The sequence below is a fragment of the Monopterus albus genome, unplaced genomic scaffold, assembly GCF_001952655.1.
Source record: "Monopterus albus unplaced genomic scaffold, M_albus_1.0 scaffold39.1, whole genome shotgun sequence".
Lineage (NCBI taxonomy): Eukaryota > Metazoa > Chordata > Actinopteri > Synbranchiformes > Synbranchidae > Monopterus > Monopterus albus.
Genome location: NW_018127919.1, coordinates 238,038 through 263,374, shown reverse-complemented (window position 1 = coordinate 263,374; position 25,337 = coordinate 238,038). Strand labels below are relative to the sequence as shown.

Below are 25,337 nucleotides of genomic sequence, written 5' to 3'. Positions count from 1 at the left end.
ATCATAATATTAACCTTTAAAGCACATCACATATCACAATATCTACACATAGTTATTACTACTACTATTATTATAGGGACGGATGGGGGTACCTGCACAATGCTATATGTCCAACCCTGGCGAACTCGGTCTCTTGCCCACACATTGTGTCCATTTTCTGCCAGCCTCTCCACTAAAGTGTTCTGATTAGGAGTCAACTTGACATGGCTGAGGTCCAGAGGGGCTGGTTTATATCCATTACTCTGCATGTAACTAAAAATGCTTTGCAATCAGAATGATAAAAGAGAGGCAATGTTACACAGTGAATCAAAATAAATGAATGCCTTGCAGCTCACGTTTTGGGAAGCTTGGTCTTCTTCAGATTCTCCTCTGCTTTCTCATCTCCCATTCCTACATGACAACCTAGTGCCAACAGAGTCCTTTGGAATGAATGATACAAGACATTAGAAAGACAAAGAGATGAAAGCACACCGCTACTAATTAAGTCAAGGCACTGACTTACTTGAGTGTCTCTCCTGACATTGCTAAATTATAAGTCCTCTCTGGTTCAGGCAGACTGTGGAAATCTAACAGGCAGGGGTGCAGCTTCTTGTTGTCATCACGAAACTTGACATTGAATTTAAAAAAGTAATAACAAAGATTTTTAAGGAAACCGTTAGTCTATACAACAACACTTCCTAAGGGATTTAAAACACTCACTGGTCCATAGGTCCATCCTTGTTCAATGCGAGTAACAGCCCATAACTCGTGGCTGTTTTCTGCAAGCTTCTCTCGAATGCGCTCCAAATGAGGAGGAAGTACAATCTGAAAGGATAATAAATCCAGTACAGTGGAAAAGATCAATATCAAAAGAGACGGACTAGAATTTTACCTGTGCAGTGTCCACAGGGCAAGGAGTGAAGGCTGTATGTGAGAGGGACTGAGTTGGACCCAGTAGGTTGCGGACACCATCAAAATCATGTTTATATTCCTTGATGGGCTCAATCCGTAAACGGTCCCTGGGCAGCACTGCTTCATAGCAAGGAGCGTAGCCCGGTGGTGGGAGGAACTTGAAATCTCCATGACGCCCTCCCAGAAGAAATCGGAACCTTGCAATTGAGGGTGTAAAATTTATGTTACACTCATAAGTTCAAACTGCACTACTCTTATTAAATAAAAGATAAATTCACAAACGTTCACTTAATTTTTCACATCTTACTTCACGCCTGCAGAGAAACTGACAACAGGGAAAAACAGGCCATCCAGGTTGAAATTCTCAAACATGCCCTGAACAGGATGGCCATTGATACGGAAAGAAATGCTGGGTACACTCAGATCCAGACAGCAGCTGACCACATCCTCTGCTGCCAGGACATGCCGATTGGGTGAGGCAATATGGCGTGGAACACGTCCTATGGACACAGAGAAAGTGATTTCTTTTTGTCGATATACATAAAATCTTAAGGCCTTTATCTGTATAACTTGTAGGCATCATTTAGAAAACATGGGAAGAAAAACACAAAATCAAATTCATGAGAAATATACAGATAAGACTTGAATAAAGGTGATGCCGTACATGTGCATGTAGTCAGCATTAAAATACCAAAAAATGTATAAGAATGGTGCCAGGAAAATTAAAGATAACTCATACTATATTTATTTTACCTGACCAGAGGTGGAGTCCATCATAACCATAGGAGTAGAGGTCATCCCCGACCCCATTGCCCCCCCAGCCTTCCCCTCCACCAGGGTAAGGACTGAAGCCCTCCGTCAGTGCCCAACCCACACACAGGTGATTTGGCTGAGCTGTAAGAAATGGCTCCACATGGTCCACCATCACCTCAAAATACCATTTCTTATACTGTGTGGATCCTTCACAAGTTCCCAGGAAAATGTTGGGTCTCATGCTGAAGGAAAATAACAATCATATCTAATGCAGAGCAGCAGAGCAGTTTAGATAACTGGGACTCAGCACACAGCAAACCCTGTCCTGAGGTGTGTTCATACAGACAGACAGACCCACCTGGTGACATAATTGATAATGTTGGTTTGAAGTAGGAGGTCACGACCTGGAAGTAGATTCTCTGTGATGAGATTCTGATTCGACCTTACAGCCACCCCGTTGCACACACACAAAGAACAGAGCACATCCAAGACCTGGCACAATAAGAAAGAGAAATCACTGACCATTGTTCAGGTGCTGCAACGTAGCTCAGCTTAAAATATTACTCCATTTTATATATTAAGGATTACATGAATTGCAATAAACTCAGAAGTGTAAATTATTTCCCACAGTACCTGCTCAGTAAGCAGTATTACATGTTGCTGACCTTATGGTTGCGGCCATGCTTATCCAGCAGAGAGATGATTGATTTGATGTGGTTCTCCTGGATAATATTCAGCACCTCTGGACTCTCAATCAGAACACAATACAACACCTCCAGTATCCCTGTCATAAAAACGTGAAAATACACACATAATCATTGGCAGCACCCAGTTTATATGGTATGTTAGAAAAGAATTATTTTAAATTTCATCATATTCTTGGTATTTTGATCACCCAGTGTATGTTGTTGGTAACCAATCAAACTCAAATTTCAAATGACAGGAATTTATATGAGCACTATACCAGTGAACAACACACAAGCTTTCATCATTCACAGTTCTGTGGTCAGTCTAACATAGTTTGGCTTTGAGGGGACCAAACAAGTAATGTACATTTAAATGAGCTTTGAGTTGTCTTAGATACCTGAAGATGCCTCCAAACGATCCAATTTACTGACCAGCCAGTCAAGATTATCACAGAACAAGGCACAGTTAGCACGATTACCTCTGATCAAAGAAGCTTCACAAAAGAAAAGAGGCAGAAAAGACCGTTAATGCATCACATTCACAAACATTAAAAATGTAATTGATATAATATAATCACCACCACAATAAATTGGCAGATGGACATACTGTACCTAGCAATTCATAGAGCAAATTTACTATCTCCTTCCATGACTCTGCGGCCTCTTCCCCGGCATACTCAGAGAAGTGGGCTGCTGAAACCCAACCTCTTCTTGAAAGAGGTTCTGTCTGTTGTTGAGGGAGCGAAGTTTGAACTGTTTGTCCTCATGCTCCAGCTCCTCCTCGGGGGGTCGGAAGTAGAAAATGAGATCCTGCAGGGAGAGCACCACTGTGTCCATAGGCAGAGATGGGGGATTGGCAGATTTGTTTTTCCCACTCAGAGCATCTAGACCTCTGTAGACATTAAAAGAGCATGATGCGAATACCACAACAAATATCCTGCATTTAAAAAAAACTATCTGAATGAAATGTAACTGAAGTAGTGCTAACTTGATGAACTGGTTGAAGAGGCCCGCTGTGCTGTAAATCATTCTGGCAGCTTGGGACTCCTCGGTCTGAGAGCGAGCCACTGTGAGTGCATCGTCCATGTGACCTTCTTTATGGAGTATGGCCTATGAATTAAACACAGGTGCTCTTGAACACAAACATATATTCAGCACTCACGCAGTACATTTATACAGTACATGCTGACTTAAATGTGTTTTAGTTGCTCTGGTGGTTTACATTCTGTTAACCATTTCATGTATAATTTTGCTTGATTCTTGCTCTACCTTTCTCTTTAAAGGCCCCAGACGGGCAGATTTGGCATCAACAGCAGCATATGTTAGCCAGAGACCAGACTGAACATGCTGTACAAAGCACATGGACTCTCCATACTTAATCTCAGGCGTGCCCATGCCCTCCACATCTCGTTTGTGCACCACTTCAATTTTTTCCTGAAGTTTAAAGGGAAAGTGTGGTTTTCATTAAGACTGGCAGGGATCTTTATAACACACGATGAAGTCTCACTTAACTGTGGCACACTTGAATTTGCATGACAATGACCTTAGAAATTCTGAAGCAGAAAGCTGACATCTTTGAATTTGCCTTCTCTGGGTCCACCAACAAAAGTCCTTTTTCTTCATCCAGAAAAAGGTATCTGCCTGTTGTTATGTGACGTATTCTGAATGACTGGCCCCATTTAATATGACCTCCACTCCAACTATCAATAGGCACAAATGAATGAGCATTAGAACACTGTAAGGTCACAAAAAGTCAACAATTGTGATGCATATTGTTAAATGGAAGGAATCAAGACACTTACGCGATACGTAGTGGCTCAAGTCTCCATAAGGATCGAGCATGACTGCATACAGCCCCTCCCTCATAATGAGCAACTCTGGAAAAAAAACAGCATGCCCATCAGTGATATGTATCAGAAAATGTACGGTTGGCACATTTTAAACCATTTTGATTTATTTCCCACCTTCCAGGCAGCCAGAAACTTTCGTCAGCAGATAGCATATTCCAGTGAACATCTGCCAGTTATTGCAACATTATGCAGATTACATGCAGGAACCACTCTGAAAACTCCTTGTTGATGTGTTGTGTGTCAATCAGTTCAATGTTTTATTATCAGAGGGCATGCACAGCAATGGAAGATATACAGTAGGTCACCTGCGCTGGTCGTCCCCTTGGTCAGCTCCTGGGATTGCCAGACATTCGTCCATGTGACCATGGAACAGCCTGAGCACATACCCTCCAGTCAGAAAACCTAGAGGACAAGAGTCATACAGCTAAGAGAGAGCTGACAGCTCTATGGCCAAAGGAGACTTCCTAGTAACAACAAACTTCCAGACCTTCAGCGAGCTCACAGCCAGACATCACAGGGGTCATGGTCCACAGTGTTTGCATGAAAGAAGCATCTACCATCAAGTCACCACTGGCATAGGACAGATGCTGAAAAGAGCGCAGGTGGTCATATTGGTACGATTAATCAACAACAAATGATCAGTTAGCAAATAAAATAATGGTTACCAGGTATCGCTCTGAAGAAACACTGACAAGGATGAGGTCGTCTCCCACCCTGACCTTCTCGCCTTCAGACCTTTGCTTGGAAGCTGGATGGATGGTCCACCAGCAGGCCTCTCCTATGACAGACAAGCAGATTTAGAAGACAGAGCTCTAGCCTGTATGGGACATAATGGCCACTACATGTCATAGTCACCTGTGGAGTCTTCCTGCAAGCCCACATCAAAAGCCAACTTGTCTGTCAGTGAGCGTGAAGTAGTCAAACAGCTCAAGTACTGCACCACAAAGAGAAGGACAAGTTAGTGTCACGAGATGGCATGCACTGCAAACACCTCAAAGAACTGCTGCTTGCAGGGGAGGACAGGATAGAGCAGCAGTAGCCACGTAACAGACTGCAAATGTGCTCACCATACTGGAATGAGTGTGTTTCAGGAGGATGGCATGTCCGTACAGTAGGGTTCGGTGACCACCACCTTGTGATGACTGGAAAAATCAGATAGAGGCTTTGTCAAGCAAATGTTAAAAAGAAAAAGATGACAAGAAGGTATTATATTCAAAGTTTGTCCCTTTGAAATCCCTTCATGGGGACAATCTCTTAACATCAGAATATCAGGACAAGTCTACACGATCCAAGCATGTGCTTGAGCAATAGGAGGATGAAAACCACAGCCACGTGTTACAGTTGTAAAACCAAGCAAAGTGTAAGTGATAGCAAACAAACTCAGTTATCACAGAACAGTAGACACAAATAAGCAGAACAGTATCTAAGTTGCATTCAGCACTGAGAAAGGTCATCTACTATATACAGTATATATTTTATTATGTTTTATCAACATTAGTGTATTTGTATTTTAACAATACACACAAACTCACAGGCTAAATCAGTGAACAGAAATTTCATGGAACAATGACAATTAAGAATGAGCAAACATACCCATTTGTCCAAATCGACCGCCTATGGTTGACGGGTGGGAGAGTAAAGGAGCATGGGGGGTCAAGTCAGAAAAGAAAGTTTCAAAATAAGTCTCAAATGCTGACTGAACAATACACTGCATTTATTTTTTTCTAACACAGGTACATCTCGTGGAAAGAGGCACATTTTAACCAAACACATACAGCATTCCCCTCTAACTGTGTGTTACCTCATCCACAGAAGAGTTGGACAGCATCTCCTGCAATGCCCGCACAGACAGAGACTGCTCCAAAATGAAGCAGCAGATAGCAAGGTCTGGAGGGACATTCTGAAACACAGGACAGCCAGTAAACCTGGTGAATAGTAGCAATTTCAATTATCAAACTAAATACATAAAAGCCATTAAGCACTGTGTCCCTTCAATACCTGAGCATTCGAGGTGGTCTCGAGGAAACACAGACGATTCCCAAATCCTTCACATGATAGACACAGCTTGATCTGTTCCTTAAGGATAGATGCAGTGCACTGCAGCACCACGTGATCATCCTACAGAGACAAAGCAAGTCCAAAGTGAAGGGGGATTGTGTGTCAGAAGCCTTTTGCAAGAGAACAGGGGAAACGCCCAAGAGGGATTCACATGCAACAATTTAAGTAAAAAAAAAAGAAAAAAAAAAAAAGATCACTTTACTGCTCACTTTATTGTTCTATGCCAACTCATTACAATGCTCAATCTTCAAATGGGACCCTACTTTAACCTTTAAAAAAATCTTCCATGATTTAGCATTGTACTCCTCATTATCCACAGTAAAACCTGACTGTTGGCAGCTTGATTGGAGATTTTGGGTTGTTATACTAGTAGTGGCTAAAGAGCCTTGAGCTGCTAGCCTCAGGCAGAGATGAGGGGTGGACCATTTTCAAACTTGTACATTTATCAGACTTCGCACAGCTCCCTCTGTAGCCACAAAAGGCTTCTGACATTTTAATTTTTTTTTTTTTTACTAATGCTGCAATGGTATTAATCAGTAGTACTCTCCAAGACCTGCAAACCCACTTAAAACTGATGTCCTCCTTTGACGCATTCAGCAAATCTTGGATCACATTAAGTCTCTTACATTTCATGGGTTAGCATTTTAAACTTGTCATTTAAGACGTTGATAGATCCATATATTCATACTGTATTTGCAAGAAGTGTAATTACAAGCAAAACTAATTTGGAGGTGACTATGTACCAAGGAATCAGGTAACAAAGGAACACAGTGTAGATGTCTGACTATATCTCACCACATAAATGAGGTTTTTTGTTTATTGTCCACCAACCCTTTAACCACGGAGACAACACTGCAGTCAACATAAATACGAGACATAACCCTGGGATAATACAAAAATAAAATAACCTGCAAAAACTGCTGTTTATCTACACAACTTCCTAACCTTCACTTGTACTTGTCCTGATACTATACTTTTCTGTGCATGTCATTGGCCCAGCTCTAATGTCCCTGCCTCTCTGTCCCACAGTTCTCTATTTCAGGCAGCTGCACCTGCTGTTCACACATCCCTTTCTGGAAGGCAACAGATAATTCAAGATTTGAAAGCCAGAAAAAAAACTGGCCTACATTGCTGGCTCGATATCAATGGGAAATGAGTCCCATTTAGAGTGGAAACTGATGAGGAAGGTATGTAAACTCCAGACAAAAAGGAACAGAGCTTCACATCTAACCCAAGAATTTTCATTATACCACTATACTAATAGACTCAGCATGATACACCTTGAATAAGCTGTCCCAAACACACCCACTAAGCAAATATCTTATTTAACATGACAATGAAATATTGATCCTACAATCCAAACACAGACGTGAAGTTTGTTGTTTGCTAATGATTTACAAGAGCCATTAGATTGAAGTCTAAAATGTATCTGACAGTGTTGTAACCTTAAAGACAGGTATTAGAGACAATTCAGCAAATTCACAATCCTACCACATGACAGATTTAAGTATTAAGGTTGGTAAATGGTCTTATACTTGTATAGCGCCTTTATATGCTTTTACAGCACACTCAAAGCGCTTTCACATTATTCAGCCATTCACCCATTCGCACTCCCAAGCACTCACACATTCACACACCGGTGACATCACCGGGAGCAACTGGGGGTTTAGTGTCTTGCTCAAGGACACCTCGACATGTTGACTGGACAAGCCGGGAATCGAACCGCTAATCATCCGGTTAGGAAACGACCCGCTCTACCTCCTGAGCCACAGCCGCCCCCCAGGTTCTGTTATTTGCTTTTCCTAAGTTACTGTGTGCACTAGAATGTTCCTGCAGGCAGACACAACAGCAGACCGATTGAAAGACAGATGATATCGTGACAACACGAGCCTACCACTGCCACAGTTTGTTTTCCAGAAGAACAGGCATGTAAGAACTACCATTAAAAATCTGACAAAACATTTTGAAAATAGCATCCGATGATAAACACTGCTATTACTACTTTGGCAGTAATGCTCCCATGAGGACTGAAGTAAGCAGGTGCTGAAACGGGCCAAGCTTCAGACCTACTAATCCTCACACAGCAAATATAGATCACAGCTGAGTTCAAGACAAACAGTGACAGATTAATGGTAACGTTATGACACATTGTTGACATATTTTATTTTACTGCTGCGTTTCAAATCATGAGGCAACACCAACTGCACCTTGTTTTTTTTTAGATTTACATACCTGTTAGATTAAATAGTAAAAGTAAAATCTCAATATGTTCATAGTGGTCCAAGCATAAGTAAACATTTCTTCAAATATAACAACAGACTGCAGTCACACTTCAGCATACAGAACTTATAATTGAGTGATTATAAGGAACTGCAACACTCATAACACAGTCAATAGATAATCAGTACGCTAACGCTGGAGCTATAGTTTCCAGGGTCTAGAGAAACTCAACTTACATTATGTGAAATATTTAAAATAGCTGAGTGTCAACTGACTATCGAAATAGAGAGTGTGACATACAGCAGACTGCTTGCAAGGCCACAATGCCCTTCTGCAGGATTTGGCACACGGACCTATTGCTTTCACTGCTATAGGCAGCTCAGTGCAGAGTAATGCAGCAAAAATAAAGTGATTTAAACTGAATCTTTTCAAACATGCTGTTTATAATCAATTAAAAAAATTAAAACCACAATAGAACAAAACCTTGTGGTTGTTTATGCCTTACAAGCAGTAACATGCAGAACAGCAATTTTTTCACAAGGGGCAACACAATAAGGACATATTACCAATAATTACCAGTCAAACAATTTAAGTTTAGGACACTCCAATCAGTCAAACATGTGTGTAGAATAAACATCCACATCTAATAAACATAATAAACATGTGGATGGAAATAGGTGATTATGAGACAAAAGATTAGTCCAGATAATGTAGAGCCTTGGCACAAGCACACAAGGAAGCATACTACCAAGAATATTTACATTGTTCCTGTTTTCACTCTCCAAACCCCCAAAAAACAGGAGGAACGAGTGTTTAATTAACTATTAAGGAACTATTAGTTCCTAGCATTTTTCAAGGTGGATCTGTTCAAATTTAAAAATCTATATTAAAATGACTCATAGACAACTTACTCAAAGAAACAAGAACCTTTGGCAGATTTTCATTTTAGAGTTTCAACCATGAGGTTTTTGCTGTGAAGCCATTTTAATCTTGATCTGTGTCTCAGCCACAAACGCAGTAAGGCACGAAGACCCAGAAACAATCTACAGAAATGTAATTACTTTTTAAAGAAATGTTTAAAAAGTAAATACTGCCCATCAAAGCAAATATGATGGTGTCACTGATGGTGTCATACACAATGTGCTAACTGTTATCTGCCACCACAGGTTTTCTTCTCTATGACAAAGCAGTAACATACTGCATCAAGTGCCCACTGGAATACAAATAGATAACAATGGCAACAAATCCAGCCACCTGTCCTTGTCAGTCTGTGGTCTGCTGAAGGAAAGAAACTTACCCAACACAGTAAATGTTTAATAATATAGAAAAGACTTACTACTGTAAATTGTTGTCTGAATAGGTTTACTGAGTTGTAAACTATTTGAGGAGAGACAAAGAGCATCACTTACCGTACGCAGGAATTGAATCTCTTCCTCTCCATCTGCAACTTCTGCCATCGTCCCAAGGCATTAAAAGATAAACCTTGAAAGAAACATTTATCACACAGTTCTGCACTTCCTGTTGCTCGTAAGGCCCACTACATAGAGCAACACAATGTTGCTGAAGCTTTTTGAAGGGCTGTGTGGGTCCTGCGCCACTCTCTCTGGCTGTGTTATGAGGCTGAGGGGTTGACTGTTCATTCCTGTTCATTACAGCATCATAAAGAGGAGGAGCTCATTGGCAAAGCTGAACCAGTGTTCCTACATAGTATGTGGACCAATGTTTTGCACTGTCTTGTTACATTACACTACAAATGATTGCAATAAAGGAAGATATTAAATTTGAAAACAAAATAAGTCTCAAATATGTGTAAAGGAGTAGATTAAATTAACAAAACTTAATAAAAAATGTAACGTATAATTTGCATGCTTTTAATAAAACTTAATAAAACCAATTGATTTGACCAGGTTACAAATCTGGTACTTGAGAGATAAAGTAAGGTTAAGTTGTGTTGTTAATGTTTATCTGTGTAAAAGGCTAACATATAAATTGATAAATATTACAATAATTGCTTATGACATACACACATTTGATATTTAAAGAAAACACAAATATTTTTTATGTATTATTTACATACTTATGCATTAATTATGTATTTGGACTTATTTGATCATAGTCACATTTATGCTGCAACAAAACTAAGACAATAAATAAGATTCTAGGCTTTTCAGATAAAATTCATATGTGTAACTGTGGAATTAGGTTTTTGTTGATGGATGGATGTGAATAAAAAATTAATTTAATGCAAAAATAACCTCAAATGAAAAACTACACAAGAGTGCAACTCCCCACTTCTGTTTGACTAATCAAGGCTAATTAGCTACAGCTTGCTAGCGCCTATCTATGGCCCTTACATCTGGGGACCGCTTACCTGCCATCTCCTTCACTTTCTGTTAACAAAAGATGGTGAAAAGAACTTTGAGAAATGAAGAGACGTTTCCTAAAAAAATAGGATGAAAACACAATGACGTTAATATGCTTGGCCTTAACTGGGTGTCCGTCATGAAGTTATAAAGTATAATACAGTACTGAGCACAATACGTGCCAAGTACAACGTTCAAAGAAACGGAGCTGTTAAGTTTTCTTATTGTCCTGTAGAGGGCAGTAAAACGCGACAGGCGAAAGGCCTCCGATAGTTGCTTATCCGTTTATAGTAGAAGAAGAAAACGGTGCTTCGTCAAAACAAGTTCCTCATAATTGCAAAAACAAAATACTGCGTTCGGTGAGAGCATTATCATTTTAAACACAGTAGTATTATTATAGTCATAATATTGGTATTTGTGTATATGCCGCACAGAAATAACATATTGTTGTTGAAAGTCTAAATCCAAGTACACAATGTCTAGCTAATGTTTTGAATTCATGCTAACGTTAATGTTTCGTTTATAGGACAGAATGACTCTTCCAAAATTACAGTCCCAACATTGTCAAGTCGAATAACTAGAATGCTTCAGTTGTCCACACATTACATCTAGATTTTGTGTGATTCTGTAGTAATAAGTGTTTTTCTGTGTGAAAGACACGTAAAGGTTGGTACAGAGGACACGAATGGATGCCCTTAGGCATATGCTTACAGACCCTCTTGGATCAAAAGAAGAAACTGATGGTCAGATCACAGAAGAATGCATGCTGGGGAAATGTAGAGTGGACCTGCCAGAGGATCTACTTGAGGACGTGAGTTATTTGGCGCTGTGCTCGATTGTGCACATGGTAAGACATGCAGCGGACCATGCATTAATTGTTGCTGTTTACTTTTGTTTAAACAGCCTGAAATTTTCTTTTCTGTGGTGAGCGAAAGTACCTGGAATGAAGTACTGTCAGATTCTCAGAGGCAGCACCTTCGACAGTTTTTGCCGCAGTTTCCAGACAACAATGTTGTGGAGCAGGACAACGCCATCTCTGACCTGTTCAACAACAGAAATTTTAACTTTGGAAATCCCCTTCATCTTTCACAGAAACTTTTCAGAGGTGCTTCCTTGTTACCTACTTGTTTACCCACCAACACACTATTATATTGTGCTGAGTTATGATTTAAACACAATTATTTCAACACAGATGGGTACTTCAATCCTGAGGTGGTCAAGTACAGACAGCTGTGTGCCAAGTCCCAGAGAAAGCAACAGTTGTACTCCCTTCAGCAGTATTACCACAAATTACTGAAGCAGATCCTTGTCTCCAGAAAGGTATTTTTGTTCATGTTTGAAATATCATGCACACGGACTCTTGCAGTTAGTCTAAATGTGTCTTCTTCTTTTAGGAACTACTGGAGTTTGCAGTCCACAATGGTCTAGACTTTCCACTTAAAAGAAAGTTACCAACCAAAACTCATGCTGAAATGCGGGAGCCAAGGGTGAGAAGAAGATTGAGCCGCATATTAAAGGAGGTCAAAGCTGAGTGTGGAGACAGCAATGCATCATCTGATGATGACGGTCAGTCTGTTCCTTCATTATTTTCACTGCCAAAAATAATAGATTTTATTTCTAAAGCAGTAATATGTAGCTTTTAAGCAGTAGCAACAAACAATGGTAGATGTATGCAGTGTGAATATGAAATCTTTAAAATGAAAAGTGCAAAATGATGATAGTTTAAAACATTCATTAGAAATATTACAAGATTATTAAGTGCCAAAGAGCTGATTTATAAAAGTGATCATAATTGTTCTTTTGCGTGTCTTATTGGATTTGTTCTAGACATATCACTGTGGACTCCAGCACCACAATCGCCTTCCTCTCCAACACCCACTGTCTCACTGAGAGTTCTTCCCAGCCTCTCCACCCAAGATATGAAGACTGCTGGTTAGTGATTTCTGTAATATCCATATGATGTTTCTCTTATTTTTGAGCATAGTGAATATAATGTTTAAAGACTTTTTATTTCTTAACAGAAAAAACTGAACTAGGGGAGCAGGACTTGAAAGTCATGCTGCAAAATCATAGGGAGAAGAGGAAGCGACACCCAGTAAGTGAAAAGTAACATACATTACATTACATTACATGGCTTAGTCTTAACTTATACAGCATATCACTAATGATTGATTTACTCAGGACCTTCCAGACTTGATGACCTCTGACATCCACCTTGGAGACATACTTTCAAGAGCAAATATTGGTCGCAAGGGGGTTATGCGTAAGTAAATGAACTTAAAAAAAATAATCAAAAGTAATGCTTTCATTCATTTTATGACATTTTTATCTTTCAGCACTCTTTGAACTGTCTCTGCCTAAGAAGAAGATGAGAGATGAGAGACGGAAGAAGAAAATGAGAACAATAAAAGTGGAATCTGAGGATCCCTGTGAAACTCTTGCACCTGCAGACACCCCATCAGCTCCACCAGTGAACATCATCAACTCCCTGCCGGGCACGCCATCTACTCCGCTGCCCAACATTAAGGAGGAGTGAGTCTGGTGCCACACTGGTGTCATGAATATTTACAGTATTGTGTATATCTGTGTATGATCATTGAGACTCCTGTTACCTCAGACTAATGTAAAGAACTGTTGTTGTTATTGCAGAATTGTGGATGAGTCTCAGGGCAGCCCGGTTACAGTTGAGGAAATAGCTGTCAGTTTCTTCAGCTTGTTGGAAAGCATCTTAAGGACAGAGAAACTTGCCAGTATTTCGCTGGTGTGTACTCACTAGAGAGTTTTACTTCCATACTATAGAACTGATCACAGTTATGATTGCAAATTATAACAACTACATGTTGACCACTCAGTTGGAGGAGAAAGTTCAGATGTGGCAGTCCTCTCCAGCCAGTTCCCTCAATGTGTGGTTCTCATCTACCCCATGTTGGTCTGACTTGGTTCTTCAAGCCCTGCAGTTTCTTGCAGGAGAGACTAAAGGTAAGTAGCAGTGGTCACTCACTGAAATGGACTTTTCTTCCATTGCATGTTACACATGTACTCTCATCTCCACACTGTTATGTTTGCTAATCAGATGGCATGATGGCGCTCCCCAGTGGATTTTCTCCATTTGTGGAGTTTGTTGAGGACTCTCAGCAGTGGAGGTGGATTGGTAAGACAAATCAACTGTTGAAATTCCTGATTAATGCAGTGCTTAATGAACAGGATGATTTTCTTCACTGAGATAAATATCAATGATCTGCTTTAGGTCCCACTCAGGATACAGAGAAGGATCTCAGTGCACTCTGTCAGCTTTGGCTGGATTCCAAAGATTTAGTTGTCAAGGTAGTACAGTTCCTACTATGTAACAAATACTGTCTTAGCAATTAAACTTTACACTTTGTACTATGCTGTCCCTGTCCTAAAATATTCATGTTTACCTTTTTAAATGTGTTACAACACTTAATAAATGCTTTTTTGCTTTCCACAGACAGAAAATGAAGACCTGCTAGAGATGACTTCTCCTACATCAAGAGTGTAAGATCAGCTATTTACCAAACATTATAAATATATAAGACTGAACAATCAATTAATTAGTTGACAAACAGAAAATCAATTATTTTTTAGGGCTGCTGGTAGGACATAAGTATAGCTTTTTATATTTAACTTAATTTTGTGTTTTTATAGCAAATGCTTCGTTTCTGAATTAGACTATAATTATCTTAATTGTAAATAAGGTTAATGGTCCTTTGTAGCCTTTTATGAACAGAAAGAAATTGTTTGAGTTGTAATATTAAGGTTGTTGAAGCTGACTGTGTAATATCTTTAACCATGCAGTTTGACAGATTATGTGGTGCGGCCCAGCACCGGAGATGAGAGACAAGTGTTTCAAGTCCAGGTTTGTTTGTGCTTTCTGAATATTTTCTGTCAACATTCTGCCTATTTTGCTCAGCCATGAACTCTCAGAGCTGACATACTTTGTGTGTGTTCATTAGGAGCAGCAGCGATACAACCAGCCACATAAAGCCTTCACCTTTAGGATGCACGGGTTTGAATCTGTGGTGGGGCCTGTTAAAGGGGTGTTTGACAAAGAGATGTCTCTCAACAAAGCCAGGGAGCACACATTGCTCCGCTCAGACCGACCACCATATGTCACCATTTTGTCTCTAGGTTAGACCTTCTGTTTTTACTCTAAATCAAGTTTCAAACTGTTACTAAACATTGCTTTAGATATGTGCAAAAGAAACAAATCACGTGATTCTGACTTCTGATCTCTTTCTTCCATAGTGCGAGATGCAGCAGCTAGGTTACCCAATGGAGAAGGAACAAGAGCAGAGATCTGTGAACTGTTAAAAGACTCACAGTTTCTTGCTCCAGAAGTCACTAGTACACAGGTGTGATAGATTTTGCAGATGTTATTTTAGCCATTCAGCTTACTGTGGCACAGTGACTTAGTCTGTGTGTACATTGGCCTGTGTGACATTTAGGTGAACACTGTTGTCAGTGGCGCTCTGGATAGGCTTCACTATGAGAAAGACCCCTGTGTGAAGTATGACATTGGCCGCAAACTCTGGATTTACCTGCACCGCCATCGCAGTCAAGAGGAGTTTGGTAAGCAGCAGTTTAGGGTTTAGCTCTCTATCCTTGTAGTTTGTTAAGAGGTTTAAAGCTTTGTAGTCCTGTAGTTTTTGAGTAAAGGCAGCTAATAAGAAGCTGTTTTTTTGTTTGATTAGCTACTGTTGTCTGACAGACGATTAACTTTATTTCCTACAGCCCCCATAGCTCTGCATGATACTGTCCTGAAACAATGTTTAATATTTGAAATTTTTCAACTTTGGTGGTTTTTATTCTTTCATCTCTTCTTTGCCATGATTGCTTTCACATATGGATGAGCAAAGGTCTCATAGTGTACGCTCTTGGTCTTTAAGATCATTGTGATGTGGAAAAGGTTAAATCTTATTTCCTTCTCCCATCCAGAGAGGATCCATCAGGCTCAAGCTGCTGCTGCAAAAGCAAGAAAAGCCCTACAGCAGAAGCCTAAACCTGCTTCTAAGCCTGTGAGTCCACTGTCTCTTTTTCACTGCAAAAAAAGAACACCTAGAATTTCACATTGTGAAACAAACTTATTTCTAACTATTTTTAATGTATGGAAAACACTCTTACACGTGCTACTGTAGTTGAGCTTGTTGTGTACAGTTATTTATTTGAGCTGATAACTATAAATTGAACTCCCTGTTTTAGAAGTCTGGAAGTAAGGACGGAGGCAGTAAAACCCCTGGATGTCTGGAGGCAGGACAGGATGTAGGCTCCAATCCCATGTCGCCAACCCCTACAACGCCAACCCCTACAACACCAACCCCAAACACAACTGGAACACCTATGTCACCTTCCGCCCCAGCCGCCACGCCAACAAAGCCTGGAGGCCCAGATACAGTTAAAGCCAGTCCAGGGTCAGTGTGACACAATTTTATTTATTTATTTATTTAGTTAGTTAGTTCTTCCATTATTTATATTGTACAGCCCATATATCCAGGGGTCATCTGTGTGAAATTAGTTCTTCTCTTGTCTTTCCCTTCTTGCTCTCCCAGTGTTCTTCTTGTGTCCTCTCCCTCATTGCCCCAGCTAGGAACTATCGTACCCACCAGTCAGGCTGGTCAACCTGCCTCCCAGCCAGTCACATCTCAACATGCGGCTCGGATAGTGAGTCACCTGGCAGCAGGCTCCCTACCTCAGGTACGGGTAGTTTCTGCTCAGGCTGGTCTGTGCTCTTCGGCAGCAAGTCAGCAAGCCACACTGGTGCATCAGACCCCTCACCAGATTAGGATGCCAGTGTCAGTGGCAACCAAGGGCATTTCACAGGTGACCAGGAGAAACAGATAGATAAATATGTGTTTGTCTTGCATATTGCAAATGTATCATTATTTCTTTGCCTATTCTGTTACATCTACATTAATAGGCAGTGGTTTCTGTGCCTCTGAGGAGTCAGTCTGCTAGTAGTCCTGTCCAGGTGCCAACCACCCTGTCTCTGTCTGCTGTGACTGTGACCAAACCTCAAATTGGATCACCTGGTAGCCCAGCTAACAACCCAGCCTCCCCTGCTGTGCTGCAAGGAGTCGCAAGCCCAAATATTAAACAGGTAAAGTATTTTGTTTAAACTGGGAAAGTGAGTCTTTCAGTTCCGTTTATACTGCATGGGAAATTTTGGCCTTTGCTGTTTCAGCAGGGAAAGTCTACAGGTTATGAGACTGACTATAACAGAGAAACATTAATATTCTTAAGTATTGTAAGTATCACATGTTATTTGGCATGTTAATGATCACAGGATTTGTTTCTTGGATTGTTTTTTTTATTTTTTTTATAGGTGTCCATCACAGGACAGCTGGGAATGAAAACTCCAGGAGGAGGAGCAATTCCAATAACAGCAACAAACTTGCGCATTCAGGGTAAAGACGTCTTGCGTCTTCCACCGTCCTCCATCACCACAGATGCTAAAGGCCAGACGGTGCTGCGGATCACCCCAGACATGATGGCAACACTTGCTAAATCCCCAGTTGCTACTGTCAAACTCACCCCGGATTTTTTAGGCACCGCCACCACGGGTAGCAAGAGCATATCAGCCACTCTGCATGTGACTCCACAGCACCCTTCACCTTCCTCTGCCTCCAGTGCTACATCCTGTACAGGGGATGTACAGACCACCAAGGTGGAGGCAGGCACCGTTGCTTCCACTTTGCTGAAGGCTACAGGAGACACAGCTATACGTCTGATGCCCACATTGGCTGTCACTATGGCTGACCAAAAATCTAGGACCTTCTCCACTGTGAGCTCCCCTGACAAGAGTGGCGCCACCATTCGGATAATGCCAGGTCTCGGTGTTATTCCTCAGAAACACGGTCAGACCATCAAAATGACAACCGCCACTGGTAGTAAACCACTCACAGCATCTACGTGTGCTAATGTAGTAACCATGGCTGCCAGTGTCGTTACCGGTACTAAGGGGATCACAGTTGCTCCCGGAGCCTCGGCCTCACCTCTGACTCTAGGAACAGCTTCAGCCACTGTGCGCCAGGTCCCTGCTACAGTGGTTACTACACAAACAGTAAGAGAATTTGACACTGGGAACATGGAATATCAAATGGAAATGCTCCAATATACACAGTGGCAAACAAGGATGTGTTAAGCCATTTGGAATTGGTTTCTTGCATTAATTGGTCCTAAACTGTCCAATTATTTTGCTTGTCTAGACAAGCACAGATTGCTTAAGCAAATAACACACCTTTGTTTATAGAGTTACATTGCTGATGGATACTCAGTGATCCACTGCATTTGTTAACTGGCTGAACCTGCTTTGTGTATTCCTTTCTCAGAAATGGGATTATTTACTTTACAACTAGTGACTTCCTTTAATTTAAGAAACTCTCCTCAGTCAGGTCTCAGTAGTTAACCACACAGTCTGAAAGTCATGTGACTCACAAAACCTTCCTCTTCTTTGACAACATTGCAGGGGAAGTTACCTGCACGAATCACTGTGCCCCTCTCTGTCCTCAACCAGCCACTGAAGAGCAAGAGTGTAGTGACCACACCGATTGTGAAAGGAAGTCTTAACACAAAGTAAGTCACATCATGTACACTGTCATGTCTTTTTTTTTTTCTTTGAATATTTATATAGTGACAAAATGAATTATATATTTTTTGATAGACACTCTTTTTACAGGCTCCTTTTCTATAGGCTGTAATTTGGTCTAGTAGACTGACATGTATTTATCCTTCCCCTGCAGTATCAGCAGTTTGGGGAGGAACATCATCCTGACCACGATGCCAGCTGGCACAAAGCTGATTGCTGGGAACAAACCAGTCAGCTTTGTCACAGCACAGCAGTTTCAGCAGCTTCAGCAGCAAGGGCAGGCCACTCAGGTTAGCTCACATTTCACCTTTGTTCAGTTTCACAAATTAGAAAGCACTGACCAGAAAAAGGGAATAATGTGTTTTATTACACCTGTTTAATCAAAACAAATTCTCATCCAGTACCTTGCTTTGTGGTCATATACAATAAGTCTATACTAATATCACAGCAAAGCAGGTTTTTAATATGTCACTCATGTTATCTGAAGGCATCATTTGAAAGTTTCTCAGTCAGTTTGTTATGACTAAACATTGCTCAACTTAATTGAACACAGGGCATGTTCAAGGTAACTCTTAATCTCTCCATCTTTAGGTTCGCATCCAAACTGTTCAGGCGCAGCAGCTCCAGCAGCACATTGCAGCAGGCTCCCCAAAATCTGTTTCCACAGTTGTAGTCACAACAGCACCTTCACCCAAATGTGCACCCGATCCCCCACCTGCACCGCAACAGTAATCATAAATCCAGTGCACAATATATGTACATGTGTTTGGTTATTTGAGTTTGTTTGTTCTCAAGCCTTATAAGGGTAGTTTGACTTGTTTCTACTCTCAGAAGTGACGTTATATTTTTCATTGTTATGGTGCATAATATTCCTTTATTTCTTCTCAATTCGGATGATACCAACTAAGGCCTGAAGCATAATTCATAATTCTGGTGTTCAGATCTACACTTTCTTTGTTGAATGTTATTGATCTATGCCAAGTTATCAGTTTGTTAAACTGTCATCATTCCTCAACTAAATTTCATCTCCAAAATCTTATACTCTGCATCATTAAATCCAAAATATAATGTAAAACAGCTCGCTTTGCTTTTTACAACGAGAACCATGTTCAGGTAGGTTGCAGCCTTTCCATAGAAACTCTGGTTACATTTTCCTTCAGTGGTTGACAAACTAATAAAAGACCAGTTACTCTGTTGGTATTTTACCTAAATATAATCTCAAAAGTCACAACTTCATAAATTATAAAGAAGCATTCACTCTTCATCCGATTCTTCAAGCAAGGCTTTCTGGGAGCTTGTTTTGGAGGACGTGTTTCGCATTCCAATCTCTGTGTCCAGTTGCCTTCCTGAGAATCGCCTCACTGTGCTATTGAAACAAGAGAAAAAGGTTTTAGGAAACGCATGAACGACAAAGATTTCACATTTACAACAGAATGCCTGTTCAGAGTCAACTAATCATGTTCAGTGTTCCTACAGAGCAGTATGTCACAGAGAAAGCCAGATATCTAAAATGTATTCAAAAGAACTAAATCAAGACCAGCTGGTACACATTATTTAGAAGGCCGTAAGGAGAGAGTGTGTTTGGTGAAAAGTGTTGAAGGTAAACAAAACCATATTGACTATAAAAACTTCACACAGTATCTTAATATACATGTTGAAAGATGAGATTAAAACTCAAAAGGTTTGGCATGCTCTGTATATTTCTATGCTACATTTTGTTAAACTAAATTTTTAAAACTCTATACAAACACAATACATATCCTGCACACTGCTCATCACTTGTACTCACTTTAGTCGGTGTTTTGGTTCGAAGACCTTCATCAGTATAGACCAAGGAACCGACCCAGGGAAGAACCTTCCAATCAGAGGACAATAAACACACCTGGTATGTGCACGTAATCAGGGTCAAAGAGCTCGTTTTCATAGCGTGTGAGGTGGAACTCTTAACAGATTCATCGTTCAATAAAATACCTAAATATCACAAAGTTAATATTGTCTAGGTCCATTCAATAGTGAGACCAACATTTACTTTGGCATCACTACTGAATAGACAATGTATTATGAAAATGAGCTCCATGACCCTGATTGTGTAGGCGAGTTTGTTGTCCTCTGATTGGAAAAAAAAAAATGTATATACACATCAATTAGGTTTTCTTGCACCAGGAAGAAGGCCAATATAGCACATAAAGTGAGAACTTGTAAATATAGTTAATTTTTTAAATATTACTTTATTTAAATCCTAAGGAACTGCACTGTGAACAAGAGCTTGCCTTGCATGTACTCAGTTGACCTTGGTCACACTCTAAAGGACTTTGAGAAAATTTTACTATGCTTTATGCTGGCGTTCACACTACTTGGCTTCTCAAGCGCTCATACAGTGACTGGACAAGCTGGGAATCCTCCTGACAGGTAATTACAGGTACCACTTCCTTTATCACACCTTTCTCAGCTTGCCAGTATCAGGAGGCACTTTACTTCACAGAGTTCTATCTTAGTCATGATCCTAGAATAGGCTGTCAGAAAATCAACCGGCATGAATTTTGTGATCTTCAATCTCCGATTGTGGGGACGATGATGATATCTCCCCCCATTGTACTGTGTGCTAAAGCCAGGGCTGCTCTCAGCCTATAAGGATGCCAAAAGCGTTGGCCATGGAGTGACTTATGGCGAGGACCCCCTGTCCCTCAGTAACACCAGCTGGGAGATCCACACTAGCTACAAGAAAATGAAGCATGTCTTCAAACTACAGTGACAATCCATCCTACTCCTGTTTTTCCTCAGTCATCTCACTTAAAAAAAAAAAAAAAACACTTACTCACTCTACCAAAGTTAGATAAGATGCAGCATTGAAAGTCCCAATGAGCACAATGGCCTGAACTCATGTCTGGAGGAAACCAGGCACCACTCACCACCTGGCCAATACCATCCCTACACTGAAGCATGGTGGTGGCAGCATCATGATGTGGGGATGTTTTTCAGTGGCAGGAACTGGGAGACTAGTCAGGATCGAGGGACCGATGACTGCAGCAATATACAGACACATCCTTGATGAACATCTCTGGAGAGATCTGAAAATGGCTGTGCACCAACGCTCCCCATCCAACCTGATGGAGCTTGAGAGGTACTGCAAAGAAGAATGGGAGAAACTACCCAAAAATAGTTGTGCCAAGCTTGTAGCATCATACTCAAAAAGACTTGAGGCTGTAATTGGTGCTAAAGGTGCTTCAACAAAGTATTGAGCAAAGGCTGTGAATACTTATGTGATTTTTTATTTTATAAATTTGCAAAGATTTCAAACAAACTTTTTTCACGTTGGCATTATGGGGTATTGTTTGTAGAATTTTGAGAACAATAATGAATTTAATCCATTTTTGAATAAAGCTGTAACCTAACAAAATGTGGAAAAAGGTAAGCACTGTGAATCCTTTCTAGATGCACTGTATTATTAATGCAAAGAGTACAGCTCATTCCTTTTGTTTTGGCTGAGTGTCTCTGCCTGACCATGAGTCACAACAGGCTCATATTATTTCTGCATTCCAGCTGTGTTAACAGGCTATTGTTTTGTGGTGCTGGAAACCTCCCCTTAGAATTAATCACAGCCACCGTGCTATTCTACTAACTGAAGTGATCTTGTGAGATCAACCTAAGCAATGTTGTGATCACTTATCATTTCCTCTGCACATTAAGTACCAAGTACACAATATACTGGGTAAAATGTACTGATACTTACGACCAAACCACGATGGAGGTGCAAGCGACTAAAAGCAGGGCCACAGCTAGATGCCAGCAGAAGCACATAGTGATGAACATGACGTTTCCATCGTTCGAGTCCCATGCTGGTCCACGTAATGGGTAAAGTACAAATCCAATCTGAAATGACAGTGTGATGAAGGAGCCTGTCTGTGATCTGAATCTAAAGTAATCTTCAACTTTCTACAAATACGCCAAGATCAAACTACTTTGGTACTGAAAAATAATAAAGATTAATTAATCTGTTGCCTGTCCAAAATATGACTGAAAATCATAGTTTTGGTGCATGGTTAACAGTAGTTTAAAGTATACTTTAAAAGTCACTGCTGTGGTCTTAAGTATTCCCTGATTTTTGGTATTGAGTGTACATCAGTACTATGTGGTACCAAGCGGCTGTGAATCTGAAAATAAAAATGATGATCACATTTTGTGTCTCATTTTGCTAATCACCTGGTAGAACCACGAGCCCTGCAGGATGAACAGACATGCCCTCAGTAGCTCCAAAATAATGTTATCTCTTATGAACACCTCCAACATAGTGCTAGCTGATCCACCAAACACAGGCACTAGCACCAGTTTGTGGATATGGGCATCCAGAAGGGGCCGATTGTGCACATGGTAATAGAACAAAAACCCTGGATGATACAGAAAGACTCAAATGCAAAACACAGCTCAAACACATATCAAATATATATGACATATTTGCAATGTGAAGGAAAACTGCACAATTAAAACCTAGCTTTTTTACAGCTTACCTTCAACAAAAAGAGCCAAAGAGAGAGCAAGGCGGTCAACACCAGTTGGCACCAGTTTGCATCTAGTACTGGCAACCATTGCTATTCCACTGATCCCAAAGAACAGATACATTGTGCTGTGCTGCCAGTTCATTGGCTTGACCCAAGATTCGCTAGTGTAGAGGTGGGCATGTGGTCCATCTACCACAAACTGTTCAACCATGATACCTGTGGCAAGAACACATAAGCCAAATGAGATGAGTCAAGAACAGGTATAGAGAGCTGAAGTGTGCAGCTGGATTGAGAGAAAGACTGACCCACAAACGCAGCAAAGATTTGGAGTCCTCCCTCAACATAGTCAATTTTTTTAAAGAAAGGTGGCATATTCTGTCGTCCTTTGGGCTGATGTGTCCTCCAGAAGTGTTGGAGGACGTGTTTAACTGTTAGCCAAAAGCCATAGAGCAAGAAAAAAGAGCCAGGAATGGCATGTCCTCCAAAGTTGGCCATTTTTTATACCTGAAACCATAAGAAACACACCTCAATTATAAATACCACTTATTTGAGAGAAACACAATGTGCATTATTTTAACTCGAATGTGAATGGCTCCATTTTGAAGTTAAAGTTTGGTACTTTAAGTCTTGTAGCTTTATTTTATGGTGTTTTGAGCAATTTAATCATAAGCAATGTCAATTAAAGGAAAGACAACTAAAATGAGCAGCTGACAGTGAGACAGTCACATGTAAACTTTATTGCAAAGTAGCAGATAAATCTGTTATATAGTCACATAAACAGCTCTTGCCATTTTTTTATGACGAGCATAAATAAAAATGCTGGAAATATTCTCATTTGAAAGCATCACTTCTAAGAATAGAAAGAGATGCAGTTTGTTTTGGGCCAAAACATTGGTTTTGTCTAATACCAGTATGTTCGTCACTAAATCCTGAGATGTGATGGCAGCAAAGGTTTATCGCTCAGTTGGAGATCAGGGTGCTGGATTTTATCTGACTGTTGCAGGTTCATAAAATACAGTACGCCCTTTGATCCAGGATATAGCTGCTCATTTGTCTTGCAAAAACGAAATTCAAATCAAGCAGAGCTGTTTGGACAGCTTTAGCAAGGCAGGTTGTTTTTACTAATATGAACAGCTAAGCAAGGTGCTTTCAATACTAGTACCACTGACATATTTATATCAAATATTAAAAAACCTGACATTTCTTGCACCATGGGTACTCCTAAGGTGGCCTTTAAGGGATTTGTGTGTGTGTGAATCAATGCTTTTAAGCTTGGCCACTTTCTCTTACTGTTTTCAGTGACAATTGGCAAGAAGCTTAAGAAGTGATTTTCAGTCAAACAGGTTTTTCTTGAACAGGCCTGTTTGAATTGGTGCTGCTACATAAACATTTGTTTCTTTCTTTACTTTTAATCTCAATTTCAACATCAAGTATCATGTACAGGCATGTATATGTAGTTTGTAGCTACAGTCACTTTAGTTCTGAAGCTGCAACACATTCTAAAAACATTGGGACGGCTGCATTTCAGGGCCAGTAATGAGGTAAAACAATGAAATGATGTTTCCATTTGAAACAGTTGATGTCAGCAGGTGAATGCAATCATGATCTGGTGCAAAAACGGTGTCTAATAAAAAGGCCTAGCCCTTTAGGAGCAAAGATGGGCTCAGGATTACTTTGGCACACCTGTGTCAGCCATTACAATACTTGATTACATCCATAAATGCCTCTTAAAACTGCATTGTGCCAAAAGGAAGCCCTAAGTCAACAGTGTCCAGAAGCACAGTCGACTGCTCTGGGCTCGGAGGCTTTTTCCGACTTGGGGTTATAATACATTGTATGAAAGACTAAACTGTAACTGCAAATATCATTTATACATCTAAAGCATTGGTAAACTGTTCCTGCTAAGCTTTATTCTTTTAGTTACAGTATAATAAATGGATAGCAGAGTGTACATACCTAATTTTCAGCTACTAATTCCCCAAAGCTCAGGAGATACAGTATCTGGAAATCTGTGAGACTTGTCAGCTGTCACAGTGAGAGCACCATGCTCTGTGCAAACTACACACACCTGCTGGCTACACACACTTCTAAGTTCACCACTTTTGCCCAACCCATCATTTGTATTGGTGGCTAAGGGACAACCTCCTGGGAATATCTGCTGTGCCACTAAGGCACAAAACCAGTACGTGAGTAAAGATCATGTTGTTTATTCAGGATGTATATTAAACAAATAGTCTTCCACGCATATTCGTGTCAGCTTAAGCATGGAGAATGTTCATGCTGTGAAAATATGACAAGGAAATAAAAGTAAACCACAAATTTCATCATGTTATTAATTTGCCTTCAAAATTTATACCTTACAACTAAAACATTTATTCCAAGATATAATCAAAGATTTTGTTTAATTATAGGTTTAA

At 40.3% G+C, this 25,337-nt stretch overlaps 3 protein-coding genes across 5 annotated transcripts in view; 1 reads left to right on the top strand and 2 right to left on the bottom strand.

Annotated features, from left to right (window-relative positions):
- The window catches only part of LOC109959404 (ryanodine receptor 1-like), a 49,892-nt gene extending 38,901 nt beyond the window's left edge, over positions 1-10,991 (bottom strand). The window contains 26 exon segments of the mRNA XM_020598718.1: positions 93-252; positions 336-419; positions 503-606; positions 700-804; positions 872-1,088; positions 1,199-1,391; positions 1,645-1,886; positions 2,003-2,136; positions 2,310-2,428; positions 2,729-2,824; positions 2,943-3,035; positions 3,038-3,222; positions 3,319-3,440; positions 3,600-3,764; positions 3,874-4,030; positions 4,133-4,207; positions 4,486-4,582; positions 4,668-4,767; positions 4,846-4,958; positions 5,036-5,114; positions 5,248-5,322; positions 5,774-5,794; positions 5,982-6,080; positions 6,179-6,298; positions 9,868-10,100; positions 10,830-10,991. Coding sequence (XP_020454374.1) covers positions 93-252; positions 336-419; positions 503-606; positions 700-804; positions 872-1,088; positions 1,199-1,391; positions 1,645-1,886; positions 2,003-2,136; positions 2,310-2,428; positions 2,729-2,824; positions 2,943-3,035; positions 3,038-3,222; positions 3,319-3,440; positions 3,600-3,764; positions 3,874-4,030; positions 4,133-4,207; positions 4,486-4,582; positions 4,668-4,767; positions 4,846-4,958; positions 5,036-5,114; positions 5,248-5,322; positions 5,774-5,794; positions 5,982-6,080; positions 6,179-6,298; positions 9,868-9,915 — 3,003 coding nt within the window. The 5' untranslated portion in view covers positions 9,916-10,100; positions 10,830-10,991.
- Positions 10,992-11,089: 98 nt separating this feature from the next.
- Positions 11,090-19,530, top strand: nfrkb (nuclear factor related to kappaB binding protein). Its single transcript, XM_020598713.1, has 26 exons — positions 11,090-11,180; positions 11,478-11,632; positions 11,725-11,926; positions 12,014-12,141; positions 12,216-12,387; positions 12,649-12,753; positions 12,843-12,916; positions 13,003-13,084; positions 13,158-13,353; positions 13,471-13,582; positions 13,674-13,800; positions 13,895-13,972; positions 14,069-14,145; positions 14,291-14,337; positions 14,638-14,698; positions 14,796-14,970; positions 15,088-15,194; positions 15,288-15,411; positions 15,778-15,857; positions 16,042-16,250; positions 16,389-16,659; positions 16,757-16,936; positions 17,162-17,899; positions 18,305-18,411; positions 18,579-18,714; positions 19,016-19,530. Exons 2-26 carry the CDS (start codon positions 11,507-11,509, stop codon positions 19,154-19,156), a joined length of 3,855 nt encoding a protein of 1,284 aa, XP_020454369.1. The 5' UTR covers positions 11,090-11,180; positions 11,478-11,506; the 3' UTR covers positions 19,157-19,530.
- tmem45b (transmembrane protein 45B) lies at positions 19,070-24,945 on the bottom strand. 3 transcript variants are annotated; one of them, XM_020598717.1, is made up of 7 exons: positions 24,877-24,944; positions 23,226-23,424; positions 22,930-23,136; positions 22,625-22,809; positions 22,155-22,294; positions 19,631-19,790; positions 19,070-19,139 (listed from the first exon to the last, which is right to left on the bottom strand). In XM_020598717.1, the coding sequence occupies exons 2-6, from the start codon at positions 23,413-23,415 to the stop codon at positions 19,679-19,681; spliced, it is 834 nt and encodes a 277-aa protein (XP_020454373.1). In that variant the 5' UTR covers positions 23,416-23,424; positions 24,877-24,944; the 3' UTR covers positions 19,070-19,139; positions 19,631-19,678. The 3 variants fall into 3 exon arrangements, with proteins under 3 accessions (XP_020454373.1, XP_020454371.1, XP_020454372.1); XM_020598715.1 differs by having other exon boundaries at positions 19,098-19,139; positions 19,683-19,790; positions 24,877-24,945; XM_020598716.1 differs by lacking the exon at positions 19,070-19,139 and having other exon boundaries at positions 19,619-19,790; positions 24,877-24,943.
- Between the last annotated feature and the right edge of the window lie 392 nt (positions 24,946-25,337).